The sequence below is a fragment of the Manis pentadactyla genome, chromosome 9, assembly GCF_030020395.1.
Source record: "Manis pentadactyla isolate mManPen7 chromosome 9, mManPen7.hap1, whole genome shotgun sequence".
Lineage (NCBI taxonomy): Eukaryota > Metazoa > Chordata > Mammalia > Pholidota > Manidae > Manis > Manis pentadactyla.
Window position 1 is genome coordinate 117,513,356 of NC_080027.1, and position 20,476 is coordinate 117,533,831.

The following is a 20,476-nucleotide window of genomic DNA, read 5'->3' on the forward strand; positions in this document are numbered from 1 at the left end:
AATGTAAGTCATGAAACTATAAAACTCTTAGAAGAAAACATAGGCAAAAATCTCTTAAATATAAGCACGAGCAACTTTTTCCTGAACACATCTCCTCGGGCAAGGGAAAAAATAAAAAATGAACAAATGGGACTACATCATGCTAAAAAGCTTCTGTACAGCAAAGGACACTATCAACTATCAGGAGAACAAAAAGGCATCCTACAGTAGGGGAGAATATATCTGTAAATGACATATCTGACAAGGGGTTAACATCCAAAATATATAAAGAACTCACACGCCTTAACACCCAAAAAGCAAATAACCCTATTAAAAAATGGGTGGAGGATATGAACAGACACTTCAATAAAGAAATTCAGATGACCAAGAGGTACATGAAAAAATGTTTCATATTGCTAATTATCAGGGAAATGCAAATTAAAACCATAATGAGATATTACCTCACACCAGTTAGGGTGGCCAACATAGAAAAGACTACTAACAACAAATATTGGTGAGGATGCGGAGAAAGGGGGGACCCTCCTACACTGCTGATGGGAATGTAAACTAGTTCAGCCATTGTGGAAAGCAGTATGGAGGTTCCTCAAAAAACTAAAAATAGAAATACCATTTGACCCAGGAATTCCACTCCTAGGAATTTACCCTAAGAATATAGGATCGCAGATTCAAAAAGACTTATGCACCCCTATGTTTATTGCAGCACTATTTACAACAGCCAAGATATGGAAGCAACCTAAGTGTCCATCAGAGATGAATGGATAAAGATGTGGTACATATACACAATGGAATATTATTCAGCCATAAGAAGAAAACAAATCCTACGATTTCCAACATGGATGGAGCTGGAGGATATTACTATGTTCAGTGAAATAAGCCAGGCAGAAAAAGACAAGTACCAAATGATTTCAACTCATCTGTGGAGTGTAAGAACAAAGAAAAAACTGAAGGAACAAAACAGCAGCAGACACACAGAACCCAAGAATGGACTAACAGTTACCAAAGGGAAAGGGGAGGCTGGGTGGAAAGGGAGGGATAAGGGAATTAAGGGGCATCATGATTAGCACACATTATATGGGGAGGGGGGGCACCGGGAAGACAGTACAGCACAGAGAAGACTCTATAGCATCTTACTATGCTGATGACAGAGACTGTAATGGGGTATGTGGTGGGGATTTGATAATAGGGGGAATCTAGTAACCACAATGTTGCTCATGTGATTGTATATAAATGACACCTTAATAAAAAAAAACATTTTCCATTCTAAAAGAAAAATAGCAGTAGACTCATAGACACTGAGAAGTGACTGGCGATTCCCATGAGGGAGGGGTTGGGGTAGGTGGGTGGGAAGGGTAAGGACGATAAAGGGGCACCAAAATTCTCAATCATAATATAAGTTGGCCATGGGGATAGTAATACAGCATGCTGAATATAGAGAATGATTCTGTAACATCTTCCTATGCTGACAGATAGTAACCACACTAGTGGGAATGTGGACTTAATAATATGGGGACCTGTTGAACCACTGTGTTGTGTACTTGAAACCAGTATAAGATTGTATATCAAAGGTAAATTACTTTAAAAAAAAGGTAGGGGAAAAAATAAGGGGAGAAGCATTTTAGGCAGAAAAAGAAGATCACATTTATAAGATCATAGAGTCTTTGGGAAACAGAAAAAGTTCTCAATGGTTGCAGGATGAAGTAGGAGGAAAGGATGATAAAGTGTTTATGAAACAGACTGTAAAGGGCATTTAGTATCAGGGATCCTACCGAGTTTTGACTTTACTATGTGCTGAGCCAAAGCTGAGACAGTAGCAGTAAGTAAAGTTGCTGGACCTGAAACTGGAGCAACAGGATAAATGGGAGGAAAGAGTAAAAGATGCAGTGACTTTAGAGTTTCTTTGATTCAGCTAAAACTACTTATCAATTGCTTTTCTATGTCTTAAACTAATAATCATGAAATTTTAGCAGAATGAATAATAACCTGGGGAACTTGTCAGAGGGCAGAAATTTTGATTCAGTAGAGGTCTCCACAATCAGGCCCAGAAATTAAGCACCCCAGATGAAATGAATGCAGTTGATATAATCAAGTTAATTTTGAAATCATTTTAAAGAGTGATAAATGTTAAGTAGTTAAAATACTTAACTAAATAATTAAAATACTAAAGAGCTAGGTCCTCAGCCTGCCTGCTCTTACATTATATGTGTTCTGCTATGTCAAAGTCTATGCTAGAAATGGACCTATTTATTTTATTGAGTAGAAGCTTCATTAGGGAGAAGTCTTAAACATGATATGTATTTCTGGAAACATTTTAAGACATTGTTGATATATATCAGCATATATACATAGATCATGTGAATCAGGTAAAGATTAAGGAGGTATATCAGGTACAGCCTTTCATTCATGTAACAACCATTAAGTCCAACTAAATTACTTCTCTTGAGAGTACTGTGAGAGACTAAATTTTAATTTATCCATTTAAAAAGTTCAATCACTAACCTGCAAGGAATTCTGTACTATTTCACAAAATTTCAGAAAAGACAAGGCTCCTAGCTAAATCTTCTATGTACAAAATGTAGGACAATGGTTTTTTAGTATCTGTGACCAAAACTGACAAAACTCCTGCCCTTGTTAAGCTTACTTATTGCTCCTAACAATACAATCCTATTAATTCTGTCTACTGAACATCTCTTGCACCTGTCTTTTTCTCTCTTTTACCATTGTCTTAGGGCAGGTCTTCACCATCTTTTGCTGTACTATTGCAATAACTTCCATGAGGTCTGCCTGCCTTGAATTTCTACTTTCTCCAATCCATCTCTTACACAACCAGCAGTTACCTTTCTAAAATAGAAACTTTTTCATGTTAAATTCTAATTTTTAAAACCTTCACCAGTTCCCTAGTGCCTACAGGATATATTCCTTAGCATATTCTACAGGGCTCTATATGACTTGGCCCTATCTTAATCTTTCTGGCCACATCTGCCTTTAGTTTTCCTAATTCATTTCTGACATTTTTCAAATATATCTCTCCCCGTACCTTTGCACATGCTGTTTTCTTTGCTTCTTTTGTCCCTCCTACTTCCTTTCTGCCAGCACACTCTCATTTATTATGTGCATTTAATTTAAACAACAACGTGCCCTGTTAGGTCTTTTCCCACTTCCCAAGAGTAGTGAGATTCCTTGTCCATTTCCTTTCATTAACGATGAATTCCTAAATGGTTAAGGACCACATTTTTTTTCATCTATTTCCCAGCATTGGGCATAGTGCCTGGAATTTATTAAGAACCCATAATAGAAGGTAAAAGTTTAACATTCTCAACTATTTCCCCTCATAGTTACAGGGGGACAAAGGGATAAAGAATAACCACACTCTACCCAGGCTACCAACCTGTAGGAAAATATGTATCTTAATCTACAAGTTGTTGAATTATACTGCTAAAGAGTCTGGGACAAATAATAAAGCAATTCCAAAGTGACTTCACAGAACAGAGTCAGCTAAAGACGCTGTAAAGGCTGAATAGTTTGAAAATATCCCTAGGTGTTCCCTCTCCCTGACTAATTGACAGTCTGTTAGTGTTTGGGAAATTAGTGTTTTTATTGTTTTAATATGTAAGCCAGAAAGTGAATTTTGGTGACATTGAAGAGATAACTATAATAATCCCAAGGATTAAACAGTGAAGTCTTCTAGGCAAAGTATTATATTAATGTTGAGAGGAAAAATTATAACCACAGAGGGTTACTTGATGGGTCTGAAATCAGCTAAAGGGTATAAATGGATCATGTAAATAGCTAGCACTAAAATCAAGCAATGCTCTTCAGATCTCTGTAATTTCTCCATGGGGACAGACAAGACATCCTGGCCCTCTTAACAGAATTTCCCTTCTCCTGGACATGGCTGGAGAATTCTGCCTCTCTTCCCACACTGATCATTCTTTTTCTATTACAGGTTTTTCCTTCCCACACTGACCATTTTCTTTCTATTAAAACTTTGACTTCTCTAAATATGTCAACACCATTAGTTAGGTTACAATCAAGTCGGCTTTGAATCAGGAAAATATTCTGCCTTTGTAAAGGTTTCTCCAAATATTGACCTCATCAGCTTAACTTTGTACTTCCAAGGGCACCTCCCTATCTACTCTGGGGATCATCTGTAAAAATATTACTTGATTTATGAAGTGTTAATGATAGGAATTCTCTGGTCCTGTTTCTTCATCTAGGGATAGTTCTACAGTATTTTCCAAAAACTACTGACAAGCATACTTCTGAAGATTAAGCAGATAAAAGTCTTCTTGAGAATGTTAGACAGCATATATAAAGGGTCAAAGTACCTGCTTTGTTGTTTGCCTCAGATTATAACTTCAAGTCTCCTTAATTTCTTTTATCCCCAGTAATGTTTTAGAAAGAACTGACACTGAAAACGGGGACTAAAAACTATCATTCAAAAGAAAATTAATTACAAAAAACACTCAGAAATAACAGAAGGAAAAAGTTAAAACACACACCCATAAAAGTATCTGAAGCTTCCTGACACGCTTGCCCATTAATGCTTACATTCTCTTGCACAACTGATTCAAAAGTCTGAAATAAATTCAGTCAAATCACTAAAAATAACTTTAGATACTGAATTTAAACATTTTCGCAAAATAACAATTTCAGATTTGTGATAGAGAATATGAAGACAAACTGTAGACTAGCCAATTAATATATTCATTCTTTCCAAGATTCCATTTATATCAGTGAGTCTACCTACATTTTAGCTCTGACAGCCATTATGCTATCTATGAGCAAATCTGATGCAAAATTTTAGAAGTCTTAAAAACAAAAAGAATTTATTTCTTAAATGAAAGAAACAATAAAAGCTAACAAATTTGGGCTCAGTTGAATCTCAATAAGTACTACGTATGCTGCTGAATGAGTATACTGGAAAATATACATGCTTTTAAAAAGTGAAATTAATTTCTACTTTGTAAAGGACTGCTTCTTTTACAGGTACACTGAAGTGTGTAAAGATGAGATTACTGAGATCTGGGACTGCTTTAAAATAGGAATTGCAACAAATTTTTGAAACCTGCTAAATTTAGCAATGGATCTATGGGTGTCTGCTCTACCCACCTATTTTTTGTAAGGTAAAAATGTTCATAGTAAATGTTGCCATTTGTGACCTGGACAGACCTAGCCAGGGAACTGTGGAGGTGAAATGGGTAAGAAGACAAGTGCATGTGATTTCACTGACATATGGAATCTAAAAAAATGAAACAAATGAACAAACAGAACAGAAAGAGACTCCTAGATACAGAGAACTGGTGGCTGCCATAATAGAGGTGGGTGGGAGGACAGGCTAAGTGGGTGAGGGAGACAAAGAGGTACAAACTTCCGATTATAAAATGCTAGGTCACACACATCAAAAGTACACCATAAGAGTAGATTCACAGACACTGAGAATGGACTGGTGGTTACTATGGGGGAGGGGCTGGGATGGGTGGGGGAGGGGCTGGGATGGGTAGGGGAGGAGGGCGGTGAGGGGGATAAAGCAGAATAAAAATTCTCTATCATAATGTAGGTTGGTCATGGGGATAATAGTACAACATGGAGCATACAGCCAACGATTCTGTAACATCTTCCTATGTTGACAGATACTAGCTGTACTAGTTGAGGTGAGGACTTAATAATATGGGTAACTGTTGAACCACTGTATGGTATCCTTGAAACTAATATAAGACTGTATTTTAAAAAAAATACAGCATATGGAACATAGTCAATGTATCTTTGTATGATGACAGTAACTGCACTCACCGAACATTTAGTAATGTATATAACTGTCAAATTAGTGTTGTACATCTGAAACCAATACATAATATCAACTATACTTCAATAAAAATACATATAATAAAAAATACTATTGGAATAACTTTGGTGACAAATGATGACTGCGCTTATTGTGGTAATATTGCAGTCATATCAACTTTATTTTTAGAATATGTTACTATATTGCATGATTTTGGATAAAGAACTATATCAGTATAATTAAAGCCTCTGCCTTTTATCTGCTTTCTTATTTACAACAAAGCAAGTGAATTCCCTTGGCAGTTTGAGTCTTCAAACCTTTATCTTCTAATTCACTTTATCACCCATTAAATAAGGTACAATAGTTAAGTTCCTCTTTTTCTGTAAGGTAATTAAAGGTTCTAACTAAACACTTCTAAAAAAGGGCAGATTCTAAGATCATTACACAACTAAACAGTCTTCTCCCAAAAACTACTAAGAGTTTCCTGAGTTATGTCTGTTCTTCCCCTGCTTGCAAGGAAAGAATAAAAACCAATGTACACACACACAAAAAAACCAAAAAAAACCCCTAACGTATACAAATCTAGATATAGAATCATAACCCAGGGAATGTTTCCTCATTCTTCTTCCACTTAACCTTTATTCTTTGCATTGTGATCATTCACAGTCACAACTGTGCCGCATTATAAGCTTCTAAACTTTTCCTACATGTAGATTGTATACTCTTGACAGGCACCAATCCTTTGATTTGTTATCTTTCCCCAGAAAACAATCTTTTTCAAAGTTTGGAAAATATTTCAGAAAAGGAGAAATGTATTGTAAAGGTCAATGTGTGATCTTAGTGAAGATTATAATCAAGACCGCTTCCTTATCTACTTTAGACGTAGGAAAAATGTTTTATCTCTCTTTACAAGATGTTGTAAAACAGGCAAGAGGAAAAACCAAAAGACTACTCTTAGACTTCCAGAATTACCCTCTAATGGAGAATTCCTCAGAGTCTAGGTCTGCAATAGGGGAGCCAGTAGCCACTTTGTGACTATTTTGGTCTTAAAAGTAAGACTAGTCCGAAAGACAATGAGCTGTTAGCTTGACACATCAGATTTGTAAAGCTTAACACAAAAGAATGTAAAATATCTCATTAATTTTTTTATTACCAGCTAAAATGATATTTTAGAAATCGTGCGTTAAATAAAATATTAAAGTTAATTTCACCAACTTTTTTCTTTATTTCAAGTTAACATACGGAGCTCGCCTTTTGTGTTTCCGGACAACCCTGGTCTAAGTAATTAATACCCAGCTGACACTAGTACCCACTTCGTTCTCGGGCTATTTCTACGGGAGCTTGGGCCACCGCTAACCCTGCCCTCCTGAGCCTTGACACCTGGGTGTGCGGTAAGCGGGCGAGAAGAGACGACGACTGGGCCCGTATCCATGCGAACCTCGCAGCGCGAGCTCCCGAATCTCCTCTGGCAGCGCGTCCCCGAGATTTTGCACGAAGCCGCCGCACAGCTCCAGCATGTCCGTCACGGCCCGCTTCGAGGTGCAGCGCTCCCGGACGGCCTCTCGGGGGTGGCGGAGAACGAGGCCCGGACGTCTGTCGCGGCTACTCTTCCCACGGCCCGCGGCGGGGAAAGGGCCACTAACTCCGGAGCTGCCGCCATTTTCCCAGTTTGAACTGTGGGCGGGAACTCTGGGAGCGGCAGGGCGGGTTCCCACGGGGGGAAGGAGCTCGCGTCCGGCCGGAAACTCACCCCGCGCAGCCGCAGGGTTCCGGCTGAGACTCGGCGGAGACCGGAGGGCTACAGTGGTTGAGGCGATGGGGACGGAGGGCGGAGGGATGGTGGACTGTCACTGCCACCTCTCCGCTCCGGACTTTGACGGCGTATGTGAGGGCGAGGCCGGCCCGTGGGAGTGGGGAGGCCCCCGTCCTTTCCCTTCATGTTATCTTTCTTTTCTTCCCTTAGGACGACGCCCTCCGTGACTTGCTCCTGATTCCTTATTTAACCTCAGTTATATAGATTTTTCTCCCTGATCCTGAGTAGCGATAAGCCCTCTGTCTGGTCCACACATCTTCCGCAGCTTGCAGCCTGCAGGACAGATCAGTGAAAGAGGCTTCACTCGCCCCCCCCCTTTTTTATGGTATCATTAATATATCATCACAAGAGCAACACTGTGGTTACTAGATTCCACCCACTGTCAAGTGCCAACCACATACCCCATTACAGTCACTGTTCACTTACTTTTTCTCCAGAGAAAAGGAAGCTGCCAGCTCTCATTTGGCTCACTATGAAAAGCCTTTAATTAATCTCTTCAAACAAGTTATGTAGGCTACACTAGAACATGTAGGTTGGAATAAAAATTGGCTAGTCTGCTACGAATGCCCTTCAGGGAGACACAGGCTTGATTAAATGTTAAGATTCATGCACAGGACTGGTGCGTGGTCCTTTGAACTCACGTATGGTTCCTTTAAACTATACCCGGTAACGCAGTCTTCCTAATCTTGTTTCTTTAATTGCACATCAGGGGTAGTTCCTGATCAGTAAAGAGTCATCAGGCAGAAGTACCATTCACCACTTCTTTCTGGAGATGTTTCCTTTTCTGAGTTTAGGGGAAATAAATCCTTACATTTACCCTCTGGTTGTGGGTATAGGTGCCACACTCAGCCCTTACAAAACTCAAGGAAATATTTAAACTGCCATGGACGACAAAGGATTGGAGAGGAAGGAAGGGGGTGGTGACTCTGGCAAGAAAAATTGATCTAAGAAAGGTGCTGTGTATGTCAATGGAACTGTATGTTTATTTAACAAGTGCATTAAAAAGTTTCATTTTCTGTAGCCAAGTTTGTGTTTTGATACATTAATTTTTTAAAAAAAGAATGAATATGTATTTACCATCAAATTGTTTAGCTCACCTCGTTTCACATTCAATGGAAAGGAAAGGCTGGGGGCTCTGAGGTAATAAACCTGGACGGCCCTCTGCCAGTCAGACGCCAGGTTGACAATGGTTTTCCACTGGGCTGCCTCCTGCTGGGCTGTGATGTCACACAGGGCATGGAGAGCCCGCGCTCCCTCCCCTCTCCTGCCCTCAGCCTTGTCCCCTTGCCTTTCCCTGAGGTCTGCCTTTGCCACCATGCAGAGAAAGAGCTTTCAAAGGTTTTGGTCCAGGACAGGGGTTCTGGATTTGAAACTTCTACTTTCTGCCAAGAACTAAAACGCTGACTCTTTTTCATCTCTATCCTAATGGCTCCCCACGGGCTTTGAATAAACTCTTGCAATTCAAGCCCACATCAAGCTTTTCCTCTCTTCTTCATCCCATATTCTTGCTTGCCTTCAATAAGTTTCTCTGTGAGCAGTACTCACAGACGTGCTGGAGGTACACCCTCAGAGGAGACCGGGTTTGCCCAGAGAGCATCCTGGCACGTCCATCTGGCGGCTCTAAGCCCAGAAGCTTCCTATTTGCCTTATCAAAAACTGCTCTCAGGCAGGAACTGACACCGAGGCTGTCAGGGCCTGGTAGGATGAGCACTAGTATTAATAGCTACCATTGCTTGACACAATATGTTCCACACTTTACATGCAGTATCTCACTTAATCCTCACAGCAACTTTAATCCCCATTTTACAGATGAGGAAGTGAAGAGCTTAGAAGCTTCCTGAAGGTCGCATGCTTTACCTTTCTACAGCAGAAACCTATGCTTTTTAACTATAAGCATTCTGAGCCAGAGTGTGTATATGCGGGTGTGTGTGATAAAATACATATTAACATGAATCTACCTTTGTAACCATTTCAGAGTATACAACTCAAGTGTCCCTCAGTATATTCACAATACTGGATAACCATCACCACTAACTAGTTCCAGGATTTTTCAACCCCTAAAAGGAAATTCTGTACCTATTAAGCAGTCATCCCCCATTCTGCCCTCCCTCTAGTCCTAGGCGACCACCAGTCTCATATCTGTCTCTATGGATTTGCCTCCGTTGTGTATGTCATATAAGTGGAATCGTACAATATGTGGCTTTTTGTATCTGGCTTCTTTCACTCAGCATAATGTTTTCAAGGTTCATTCATTTTACAGCATGTGTCAGTACTTCGTTTCTTTTTATGGCTGGGTAACATTGTACTGTGTGAATACACCCCATTTTGTTTATCCATCCATTTGTCAATGGACAGGTGCATGTATTTTCAAAGCAAGATAGCTCGTCAAGGAATGAATCTCTATGGTGGGATTTCAGGCATAACATCAAACTGGAAGGTAAGGGAGTTGAGAGCAGAAGTCTTTCTCAGATCTGTCAAGTAACAAATTAGAAATCACATGTTCTCTGACTAGCTCTATGGGACAGCAGTAAGGCAGGAGGTATAAGGGTACCCGCTCCCCAAAGGTGTCAAGGTTTCCAAACCACTTCTGCTGGAGGGCATTTGGCAGGCTCGTGGAATTGAAGCTTACAGCTAAGGTTTATTTCCCTCCCACCTCATTTCAGTGGGGGAGGAGGGAAGAATGTGGAGGGGTCTTAAAAGAATACGTAGGTTTCCATATACAGGCTAATGAAAGGAGAAACTGAGATGACCCCCGGAGAATTTAATCCCCAGTTCCTCCCAGCCACTGTCTGAAGCGGTCATCCTGGATTCTCTCCATAACATATATATGCACATAGCATTATACAACTTCTGTATTGCAGTGATTTGATATTCTTCACGGTCGTTAAATCAGTCCAGTTTGGAAACATTTGGATGGCCCGGGCTTTCTCCGTAAGCAAAGTACTACAGCGGTTCAGAACAAAGGCTTTAGACCTGCATTCAGATACTGCCTCCACTACCACCACCACTACTGTGAATTTAGGCAACAGACACAACCTCAGTTTCTTCACCAGAACATGGGATGGTAGCTACAGTACCAAACATAGTGGATTCTCATGATTATATGTGAAGAACATAACACAGCACCTCAGGAAAGCAATTTTTAATGTATTATTAAACAAGGTCAATATCATCGTTTACTGACATTTTTAGAAAGGACTGGATAAGGATCAAGACTGGGTTATCTGATGGTTCCATTCTAACCCATCATCTTACATGCCTATAGACTTTGTCCATTTGCTGTATCTTTTTCATTTGGGGCTGGAAAAGAAAGCATCCACCCAATTTTCCCTGTTGAAGACATTTCTACCTTGGTACCCACCTCAGGACAGGGCAGGATGGGCCTGTCCTCTGTGGGGCAGCGGGATGTTTTGGGGGGAGGATGGCGGCCCCGCCCTGAGGGCCTGGCTGAGGGGTGGGAACAAAGGGGCTTGTGACAGTGACAGGTCATAAAGGGCAGCAGAGTATAAATAGGGCTGCGCAGGGGGGTTAGGCGAGGAGTTACTTCTCTCAGCTGGACTGTAGCTCACAGCATCTGAGATTTATCAGACGCAGAGGTGAGGTACAGCAGAGCGCGAGCGCACAGTACATCTGTACACACTGAAGAGATTCCGGCAGGCATCCAGCACCTGCTAGCATTCCCACGGCCATCACCTGACCCCCGCCCCCACCTCTGCCTCCAGGAGGCTCTGAGGCTGGGGGAGGTGGGTACTGCAGGGTGGAGTGCTGCTGAGAGACCTGCCAGGGAGCCACCCGTGCCCAGGAGCACCGCTGTTGCCTCTTGTGTCAGGGAAGGGAAGACCCAGGGACCTGCCTGCCTTGCCAGCGCTCCTTCCTGTGGTAACGGAGTCATGAAGAGCGAGTCTCTGTTTCTGTGTTACACGGCCCAGAGGAGCCCCAGTATGGGCATTTTCAACACTGCCATGGGGCAACTGCAGCGACAACTGCAACCTAAGATACGCAGCAGGATCGGCTCTCTGTGGAACAGCCTCAAAGCCAGACTGAGAGGCTGTACCAAGCTACAGAGAGGTGGACACAGTGGAGAGGACCTGCATGGAGGCCATCATGAAGAGTATAGCCAGGGCCTGGAGGGGGCTGGGAGCAGACCCAGGGCCAGAAGCCACAAGAAGGCCCAGGGCTTGGGAGGGGACCAGGGCTCAAGACGTACCCCTGCGTTTTAAATTTAAAAAAATAAATGACAAAATACAGTGAGAATGTGGTATGGTGCCTTCTGTCTGAATTTCCAGGTCAGTAGCGGTGACCACACAGTTGATTCCCCTGAGGTCATCTCGGCTGCAGCCTGAGACCCCAGTGCCAGCCGGGGCAGCCCCCACCTCACCCCCATACTCAGCAGAGCCCACAGGACAGCTCCAAATTGCTTCAACCCCTTTCCAGCTTTGTTCCTCAAGGCCTTGGCTGAAGACTATGGCCTGGGAAGCTCTTCCCTCCACACACCATCTCCCTATTTTTAAACACCTTCCTTCCCTTGAAGGCCCATAAGTAAAGCGAGAACAGGCCTCCACCCCCTTGGGCACCAGTGGGGAGGGGCAGCAGCGTCTCCTGGGAGCCGGAACTGGGAGGACTCTCATGCTGACTTAGCAGTTCCCGAGATCCCAGGTATACACCCTGGAGAAATACGTGTTCCAAGAAACAGCTATGAGAATGCTTAGAGTAAAAATAGCAAAACACTGGGAACAGCCCAAATTTCCATCAACAAAATTGATAATATAGTAGGATAGGAATAGAGTGGGATTAGCATAAACTTCCCAAAACAAGCCACAGGAAATGTAATCCTTACCACTGACAGAAGAGTTCATAGACACTGCAGACGAAATGTAAACAATGGAACAGTAAACACAAAATTTTCTGGGGAGGAGAGGCGAACGATGGGAGCAAGGAGGTAGACACAGGGGGCCAACCTTAAACAAGGTGCTGGGCACACGGGGGTATTTTTCACATTTTACTGCCTCTGATATCAGGATGGTCCTACAATCACCATGGCAGTTGTGATAAGTAATTCTTTCAGACATACCATGACCAATGACTTCTCATGTGTTAGGTCTGAAAGATCTGGTCTCTTAAATCACAGTTATTTTAGGTAAATGATTACAAAAACCTTTTGGTTATTAGGAAGAGAAGGAACGATATCCCTACTTTACAGATGAGAACCCTGAGGCTCAGAGATGGTAACCTGCTCTAATCTTTGCAGAAGAGTGACCCACAGCCCATCTCTTCCCTGGCTGAGGCGTGGGGAGGAGGCAAAGCAAACAAGTCTAAGGCAGGGACAGCATGAGGCCTGGAGACACGGGCGTTCTTACAAAGCTCCACAGAGATGAGGCCCAAGTTGACCAGATTGAAGGAAGGAAAAGTGGGGGCTGGGGTAAATGAGGTGGAACTGATGAAAGTGCAGCTGACTTCCCACTATGGTGACTGCTGGTTATTAATGAGGTGGCAAGAAGAGGGGCTCAGGCAGAAGCAAGGAGGAATGTGTTAAGAAATAAAGAGCAACAGCTTCAAGATGTCTAAAGGGTAAAACAACAGAATAAGGCAGCCAAAGGAGGCTGGAGAGTGTGAATGCTGAACTGAAGGCCCAAACTGAGGAGCTCAAGAATGAGAAACAGCATTTGGTATACATGCTCACCCTTGAGCATGGCCCATGTGTATTCTCTGGGCTCAGATCGGGCGGACTCCAGAATATGAAAGAAACCTTTTTATCCAACAGATAAAGGAACATTGCACAGCTAAGCAGCCATGGAATGTATGGGGGCAACTGGAGAGTCCTCACTGAATCCTCCTTTTACATCCCAAACCCTGAAGCCTTTGGAGATTTAACTTCCTGCACAGTTTGAATCTCAGCGGCAAAGAACCATCGGTGTGGGAGACAGCCCTCAGTGACTTAGCTGGGCCTGTACACTCTGCCCTGAGTGGACTTTGGACCAGGGGAAGAGCATCTTTTGCCCCAACTCCAGGATGTAGGCCTTATCATACTGGCTATTCTTGGATTCTCCAGATAGCCCCTGGAGGTTGGAGTCCTGCCTGCTTTTATCTGGATTTTACAAAGACCAGGACTCCCACCATTAGGATTCATGCAGAAGTGTCTGTACCTTGGGTAGGTGAGGTGGGGCCACACTGTCTTACTGGTCAATCAGCTTTCACTGTAATGCAGGACTTGGTGGGAGCTGATATTCACTTAGTCTTCATCATGTGCCAGCTATGGTTGTAGGATCTTAAAGATCATGAGTACCTGGTATAATATTGGTATGGTCTTGCATAAGCCAGGGTATAGGACGCACCCTGTCCATGCCCAGTGACTCCTGGCAAGGTAGTCGCTGGCCACCAGCACTCACATGGACCAACACCCCTGGGACACCTGGAGTCCCTGAACCAGTCTGGATGACCCCTTGTGCTACTGCCCTTTCCCCCCCACTACAATGCCTCCCAGAAGTGGCATGGCTTTGTACCAAGAGGACCTCCGAGGACCTCCTTCAGGCAGGTGTGGGAGGCAGGAGTGAATGGTGAAGATGGCGCATTCCCCTGGACAGATGAATTGAATAGCCAGATACTTTTACATGATTTGCAAGACTAACTGGACTGTTACCTTTTATGAAAATTGGCAAATACTTAGGGCTAGGAATGTCCCACTATTAAGCTGGCACTAAGAAGGATCAGTACTACTTTACAAGTACCCAGAGCACCTGTCGCCTGCCAAGCATGAGTTTCAGCAGCATTGAGACCTGCTGTGGTGACTCATCTTTTGAGCTCCTACTGCTTGAAGGCATTGTTCTAGAAGCTTTGCACTTTATTTTTCACCAGTGTTACTATGCCCTTTAATAGATGAGAAATTGAGGCCTACATAGGCTCGGGACCTAAAGCTCATAAGCAATGAGACAGGGTTCTAGCCTTCCTGGCCCTAAGGATGATCCCTTCCATAATACTACTTTTTGAGAAGCCAGTTTTCAGAGGCAGGCAAATCTGGTCCTGGCCTCGGCACGCAGGCCCACTGCCCCTCTCTTTCCTGCCCCTGGAGAAAGCCAGCTGGAATCCACCTGGCTCAGGGAAGGAGAGCTTCAGGTTTCCGAGCCGGAGGAGCCCAAGAGACACCTATCAGTGGCCATACATGATGCTGTGGTTGAGACCCTGAGTCATCGTTGACGACCCAGGCCAGGACCCGGACCCCTGGAGGTCACGACCCACCAGGTCAGACCTGCTCTGGGAGGGACCTGACCGGAAGGTGCGGAAAGCGGTTGTTGGGGGAGCGCTGCCACCCCCCACCGGAATTCCTCTCCCCTCCCTCCCCTTCCTCCCCTGCCCTGGCCTGGAGGCTGCATCAGGGACGCTAGACACCATGGCTGCTGGGACCAGCAGGATTCGCGGGCACCCCTTCCCCCTCGGCTTCTCTCCACCCAGCCGGCCAACCCACCTCACTGCTCTCACCCATCGTAGTTTAAGAATGCTCACAATCTGAGGATTTTAAATATTGTAACACTAAACATCAAAAGCGACTGGTTGGATCAACTATTACTTCAATTTTTAAAACAATGCTTTGAGCCATTGCCAAATGTTTTAAGAAATAACAGGCACATCTAAGCAACAGACCCCACCCCTGCCCCTCAAAAAGAAACACCGATCTCCTGGCTATAGGTACGCTCCTACTTTAAAACTCAGCCATCAGATTTTCCTCCTTATATTAAAACTAAGTTACAAATAAGAATTAGAGCCTTGTGCCTACTGTCACCTGTCTTCCCAAAGTCCTTCTCCATCATTTAAGAAAAATTTGCACAGGTATGTTTGTGCACATATGGGTTTGGCGAGGCAGAATTATGAGTTCAGATCCTGTATATACCGTGAAGAATGGTTCCACGAGGCTCATTGGGCCTCACTTTTCTCATCAACAAAATGGGAATATTACTAGCATCCACCTCATGGGTTGCTGGAAAAATTCAATACATATAAAGCAGAGTAGTGCTTTGAAACACATAGCAAGTGGTCAATAAATGTTACCATTAGTACTTTTCATCTGGTCCTACTGGTGTGTACTTAGTGGTGGTGCATGCCAGTCATTTGGCATTCAATAGAATCCCAAGCCCTGGGCCTTCTTGTGGCTTCTGGCCCTGGGTCTGCTCCCAGCCCCCTCCAGGCCCTGGCTGTACTCTTCATGATGGCCTCCATGCAGGTCCTCTCCACTGTGTCCACCTCTCTGTGGCTTGGTACAGCCTCTCAGTCTGGCTTTGAGGCTGTTCCACAGAGAGCCGATCCTGCTGCGTATCTTAGGTTGCAGTTGTCGCTGCAGTTGCCCCATGGCGGTGTTGAAAATGCCCATACTGGGGGCTCCTCTGGGCCGTGTAACACGGAAACAGAGACTCACTCTTCATGACTCCGTTACCACAGGAAGCAGCGCTGGCAAGGCAGGCAGGTCCCTGGGTCTTCCCTTCCCTGACACAAGAGGCAACAGCAGTGCTCCTGGGCACGGGTGGCTCCCTGGCAGGGGAATCAACTGTGTGATCACCACTACTGACCTGGAAATTCAGAAGGCACCATACCACATTTTTAAAATTTAAAATGCAGGGGTACGTCTTGAGCCCTGGTCCCCTCCCAAGCCCTGGGCCTTCTTGTGGCTTCTGGCCCTGGGTCTGCTCCCAGCCCCCTCCAGGCCCTGGCTATACTCTTCATGATGGCCTCCATGCACGTCCTCTCCACTGTGTCCACATCTCTGTGGCTTGGTGCAGCCTCTCAGTCTGGCTTTGATATTCCACAGAGAGCTGATTCTGCTGCGTATCTTAGGTTGCAGTTGTCACTGCAGTTTCCCCATGGCGGTGTTGAAAATGCCCATACTGGGGCTCCTCTGGGCCTTTTGTATTTGGCTGCCTTTTCATACAGCTGTACCATGGCCAGAGTGCTCTTCTATACCCCTATGCTCAGAAGAACCCAGGATAGACCCTTACTGGGTGCACAGTCATTAGCATGGGTCGTAGTGGTCACCATGACTCACAGCCTCTGGCTATGATTCTGTCTGCTTCTTGTCTTTTCCAGGTGGCAGGTGCTTGAATAAACCTGCTAATGTAATTGCTGAGTGCCGCCTCCCCTTCTGTTTTGGGCAAGTGGTGCCCAGCTTTCAATGATAAGAGCTTAAGTCTTTTATTCTCTTCAAACTAGGGAGCCCCTTCTGCTCCCCAGGGCTGGAGCCTGGGGATCGTGCCAAAGCTTGTTTTGTTCCCACTCGGTATTGGAGAGACTGTGTTCCATCTGATGGTCTGCTTAGATATAGGGGAAGAACGTGGCTCTACAGCATTAGCCTCCTAGAACCTCAGCCAGACTGAGACAGTGAGGAACCCTTGCCTCTGCTGGGCATGGTCACACGGGGGAGTGAGTTTGTCTGTGGTTGCGTCTGGAGGTGTGTGGATGTGTATTTATGTCTTTCCTGACCTCTCCATCTCTAAGGGTCAGGGTCTTTCTTCAGTATCTCTGTCTCTTGGTGACTACTGCCTGGCAAAAGGCTTTGCTGGCAGGGCACAAGCATTCCACGTGTGTTGACTGACTGCCTGACAGACTGGCTCTAGAGGCTCAGCCAAGGTGCTTCTCAGGTAGATTTTTTTTTTTTTAAATTATTTTTTATTGAAGGGTAGTTGACACACAGTATTACATTACATGAGTTTCAAGTGTACAACACAGTGGTAGAACATTTATATACATAATTCTAGGTTCCAGCTATCACCCTACCAGGCTGTTACAATATCTTGACTATATTCCTTATGCTATACATTACATCCCGGGTACTAATTTATTTTACCATTGGAAGTCTGTCCTTTTTTTTTTTTTTTTTTGTGAGGGCATCTCTCATATTTATTGATCAAATGGTTGTTAACAACAATAAAATTCTGTATAGGGGAGTCAATGCTCAATGCACAAGCATTAATCCACGCCAAGCCTAATTTTTGTCAGTCTCCAATCTTCTGAGGCATAACAAACAAGTTCTTACATGTAGAAGAAATTCTTACATAATGAATAAGTTACATAGTGAACAGTACAAGGGCAGTCATCACAGAAACTTTCGGTTTTGCTCATGCATTATGAACTCTAAACAGTCAGTTCAAATATGAATACTCATTTGGTTTTTATACTTGATTTATATGTGGATACCACATTTCTCTCTTTATTATTATTATTTTTAATAAAACGCTGAAGTGGTAGGTAGATACAAGATAAAGGTAGAAAACATAGTTTAGTGTTGTAAGAGAGCAAATGTAGATGATCAGGTGTGTGCCTGTAGACTATGTGTTAATCCAAGCTAGACAAGGGCAATAAAACATCCACGTATGCAGAAGATTTCTCTCAGAACGGGGGGGTGAGGTTCTAAGCCTCACCTCTGTTGATCCCCAATTTCTCACCTGATGGCCCCCCTGCGACTGTGCCTGTCTTAGGTTGTTCCTCCCTTGAGGAATCTTACCCGTCTCTGGCTAACCAGTCATCTTCCGGGGCCATACAGGGAAATGTGAAGTTGGTAAGTGAGAGAGAAGCCTTATTGTTTGAAAAAGTTAGCTTTTTACTTCTTTGCATATTTATGCCCTGTGGCTTCTATGCCCAGCATTTGTCTTGAGGTATCTTTACCACTTGGAAGAATTATGATACTCGGTAAATTTGATATGAGGCACGAATTCTATTTAAGGGTTGTAATTAGGAAGGAAGAAGAAAAGCTATAGAAGTAGCAGGCGGAAGAAAACATGGGAAGATTGATTATTTCTTTGATATATTTTCTTGTAGAGTAACTTCAGCATGTATAGGTTTTAAGCTACTACTTAAATTGCACACACACATTAACATAATAGGAGTATAGTTACATAACCAAAGCATATCTGTAATTACCAGCCATCTCCAGTGAAACCAAGAAAACCAGTTAGGCACCTTAGGCATTTGTGAAAACTTATCTATGATATGGTGGATATTGTCCAAGTGAACTTGAACAGTCTGAGAGAAATCAGACAAATTAAAACAACCCATTCCTGGGGAATGTTCACATCCCTTATGTTCTTTTAACAGTAAATAGTCTGTAGTTGTAAGACTTTGGAGCGCTACAATTTGCACTTCTCCAAATTCTTGGTTGAGTTCCAACAGTATAGATCCAGTCCAATTTTGTTGTTTTACTGTATGCACAGGCCAGCTTAGATGTCTCCTTCCTCATTCCCATGGCAAGTCCAGGAACTGGTGGGATGAGTGCATCTACAGCTGTAGCAGTGCGTGGATCTTTGTTGGGGTTTTTTGATGATCATCTCTGGCATGAGTCTTCCAGAGAGTGCAGATGTTGGAAGTTCTTTTTCATATCATATCTTAGTTCATTTTCGGGGTTGCCCAATTAGGCTTTGATCCTCTGTATAAACACAAACAGACCCTTTGCCTACACTTTTATATGCCCTTTATACCCTTGTGTAGAACTCGTTGGAGGTTACCACACAGGAACTGCCTTTTTTTTTTTTTTTTTTTGCTATCACTAATATACACTTACATGATGAATATTATGTTTACTAGGCTCTCCCCTATACCAGGTCTCCCCTATAAACCCCTTTAAAGTTACTGTCCATCAGCATAGCAAAATGTTGTAGAATCACTACTTGCCTTCTCTGTGTTGTACAGCCCTCCCTTTTCTCCTACCCCCCCATGCATGTTAATCTTAATACCCCCCTACTTCTCCCCCCCTTATCCCTCCCTACCCACCCATCCTCCCCAGTCCCTTTCCCTTTGGTACCTGTTAGTCCATTCTTGAGTTCTGTGATTCTGCTGCTGTTTTGTTCCTTCAGTTTTTCCTTTGTTCTTATATTCCACAGATAAGTGAAATCATTTGGTATTTGTCTTTCTCCGCTTGGCTTGTTTCACTGAGCATAATACCCTCCAGCTCCATCCATGTTGCTGCAAATGATTGGATTTGCCCTTTTCTTATGGCTGAGTAGTATTCCATTGTGTATATGTACCACATCTTCTTTATCCATTCATCTATTGATGGACATTTAGGTTGCTTCCAATTCTTGGCTATTGTAAATAGTGCTGCAATAAACATAGGGGTGCATCTGTCTTTCTCAAACTTGATTGCTGCGTTCTTAGGGTAAATTCCTAGGAGTGGAATTCCTGGGTCAAATGGTAAGTCTGTTTTGAGCATTTTGATGTACCTCCATACTGCTTTCCACAATGGTTGAACTAACTTACATTCCCACCAGCAGTGTAGGAGGGTTCCCCTTTCTCCACAGCCTCGCCAACATTTGTTGTTGTTTGTCTTTTGGATGGCAGCCATCCTCACTGGTGTGAGGTGATACCTCATTGTAGTTTTAATTTGCATTTCTCTGATAATTAGCGATGTGGAGCATCTTTTCATGTGTCTGTTGGCCATCTGTATTTCTTTTTTGGAGAACTGTCTGTTCAGTTCCTCTGCCCATTTTTTAATTGGGTTATTTGTTTTTTGTTTGTTGAGGCGTGAGAGCTCCTTATATATTCTGGACGTCAAGCCTTTATCGGATGTGTCATTTTCAAATATATTCTCCCATACTGTAGGGATCCTTCTTGTTCTATTGATGGTGTCTTTTGCTGTACAGAAGCTTTTCAGCTTAATATAGTCCCACTTACTCATTTTTGCTGTTGTTTTCCTTGCCCGGGGAGATATGTTCAAGAAGAGGTCACTCATGTTTATGTCTAAGAGGTTTTTGCCTATGTTTTCTTCCAAGAGTTTAATGGTTTCATGGCTTACATTCAGGTCTTTGATCCATTTTGAGTTTACTTTTGTATATGGGGTTAGACAATGGTCCAGTTTCATTCTCCTACATGTAGCTGTCCAGTTTTGCCAGCACCACCTGTTGAAGAGA

General features: G+C 43.3%; 2 protein-coding genes across 2 annotated transcripts in view; both read right to left on the minus strand.

Moving 5' to 3' along the window:
• Nucleotides 1-7,457, minus strand: part of LOC118926030 (kinetochore-associated protein NSL1 homolog) — a 30,615-nt gene extending 23,158 nt beyond the window's left edge. Inside the window, 2 exon segments of the mRNA XM_057508001.1 lie at nucleotides 7,163-7,352; nucleotides 7,355-7,457. Coding sequence (XP_057363984.1) covers nucleotides 7,163-7,352; nucleotides 7,355-7,442 — 278 coding nt within the window. The 5' untranslated portion in view covers nucleotides 7,443-7,457.
• Nucleotides 1-20,476, minus strand: part of BATF3 (basic leucine zipper ATF-like transcription factor 3) — a 147,383-nt gene that overhangs the window by 86,859 nt on the left and 40,048 nt on the right. The window lies entirely within an intron of this gene.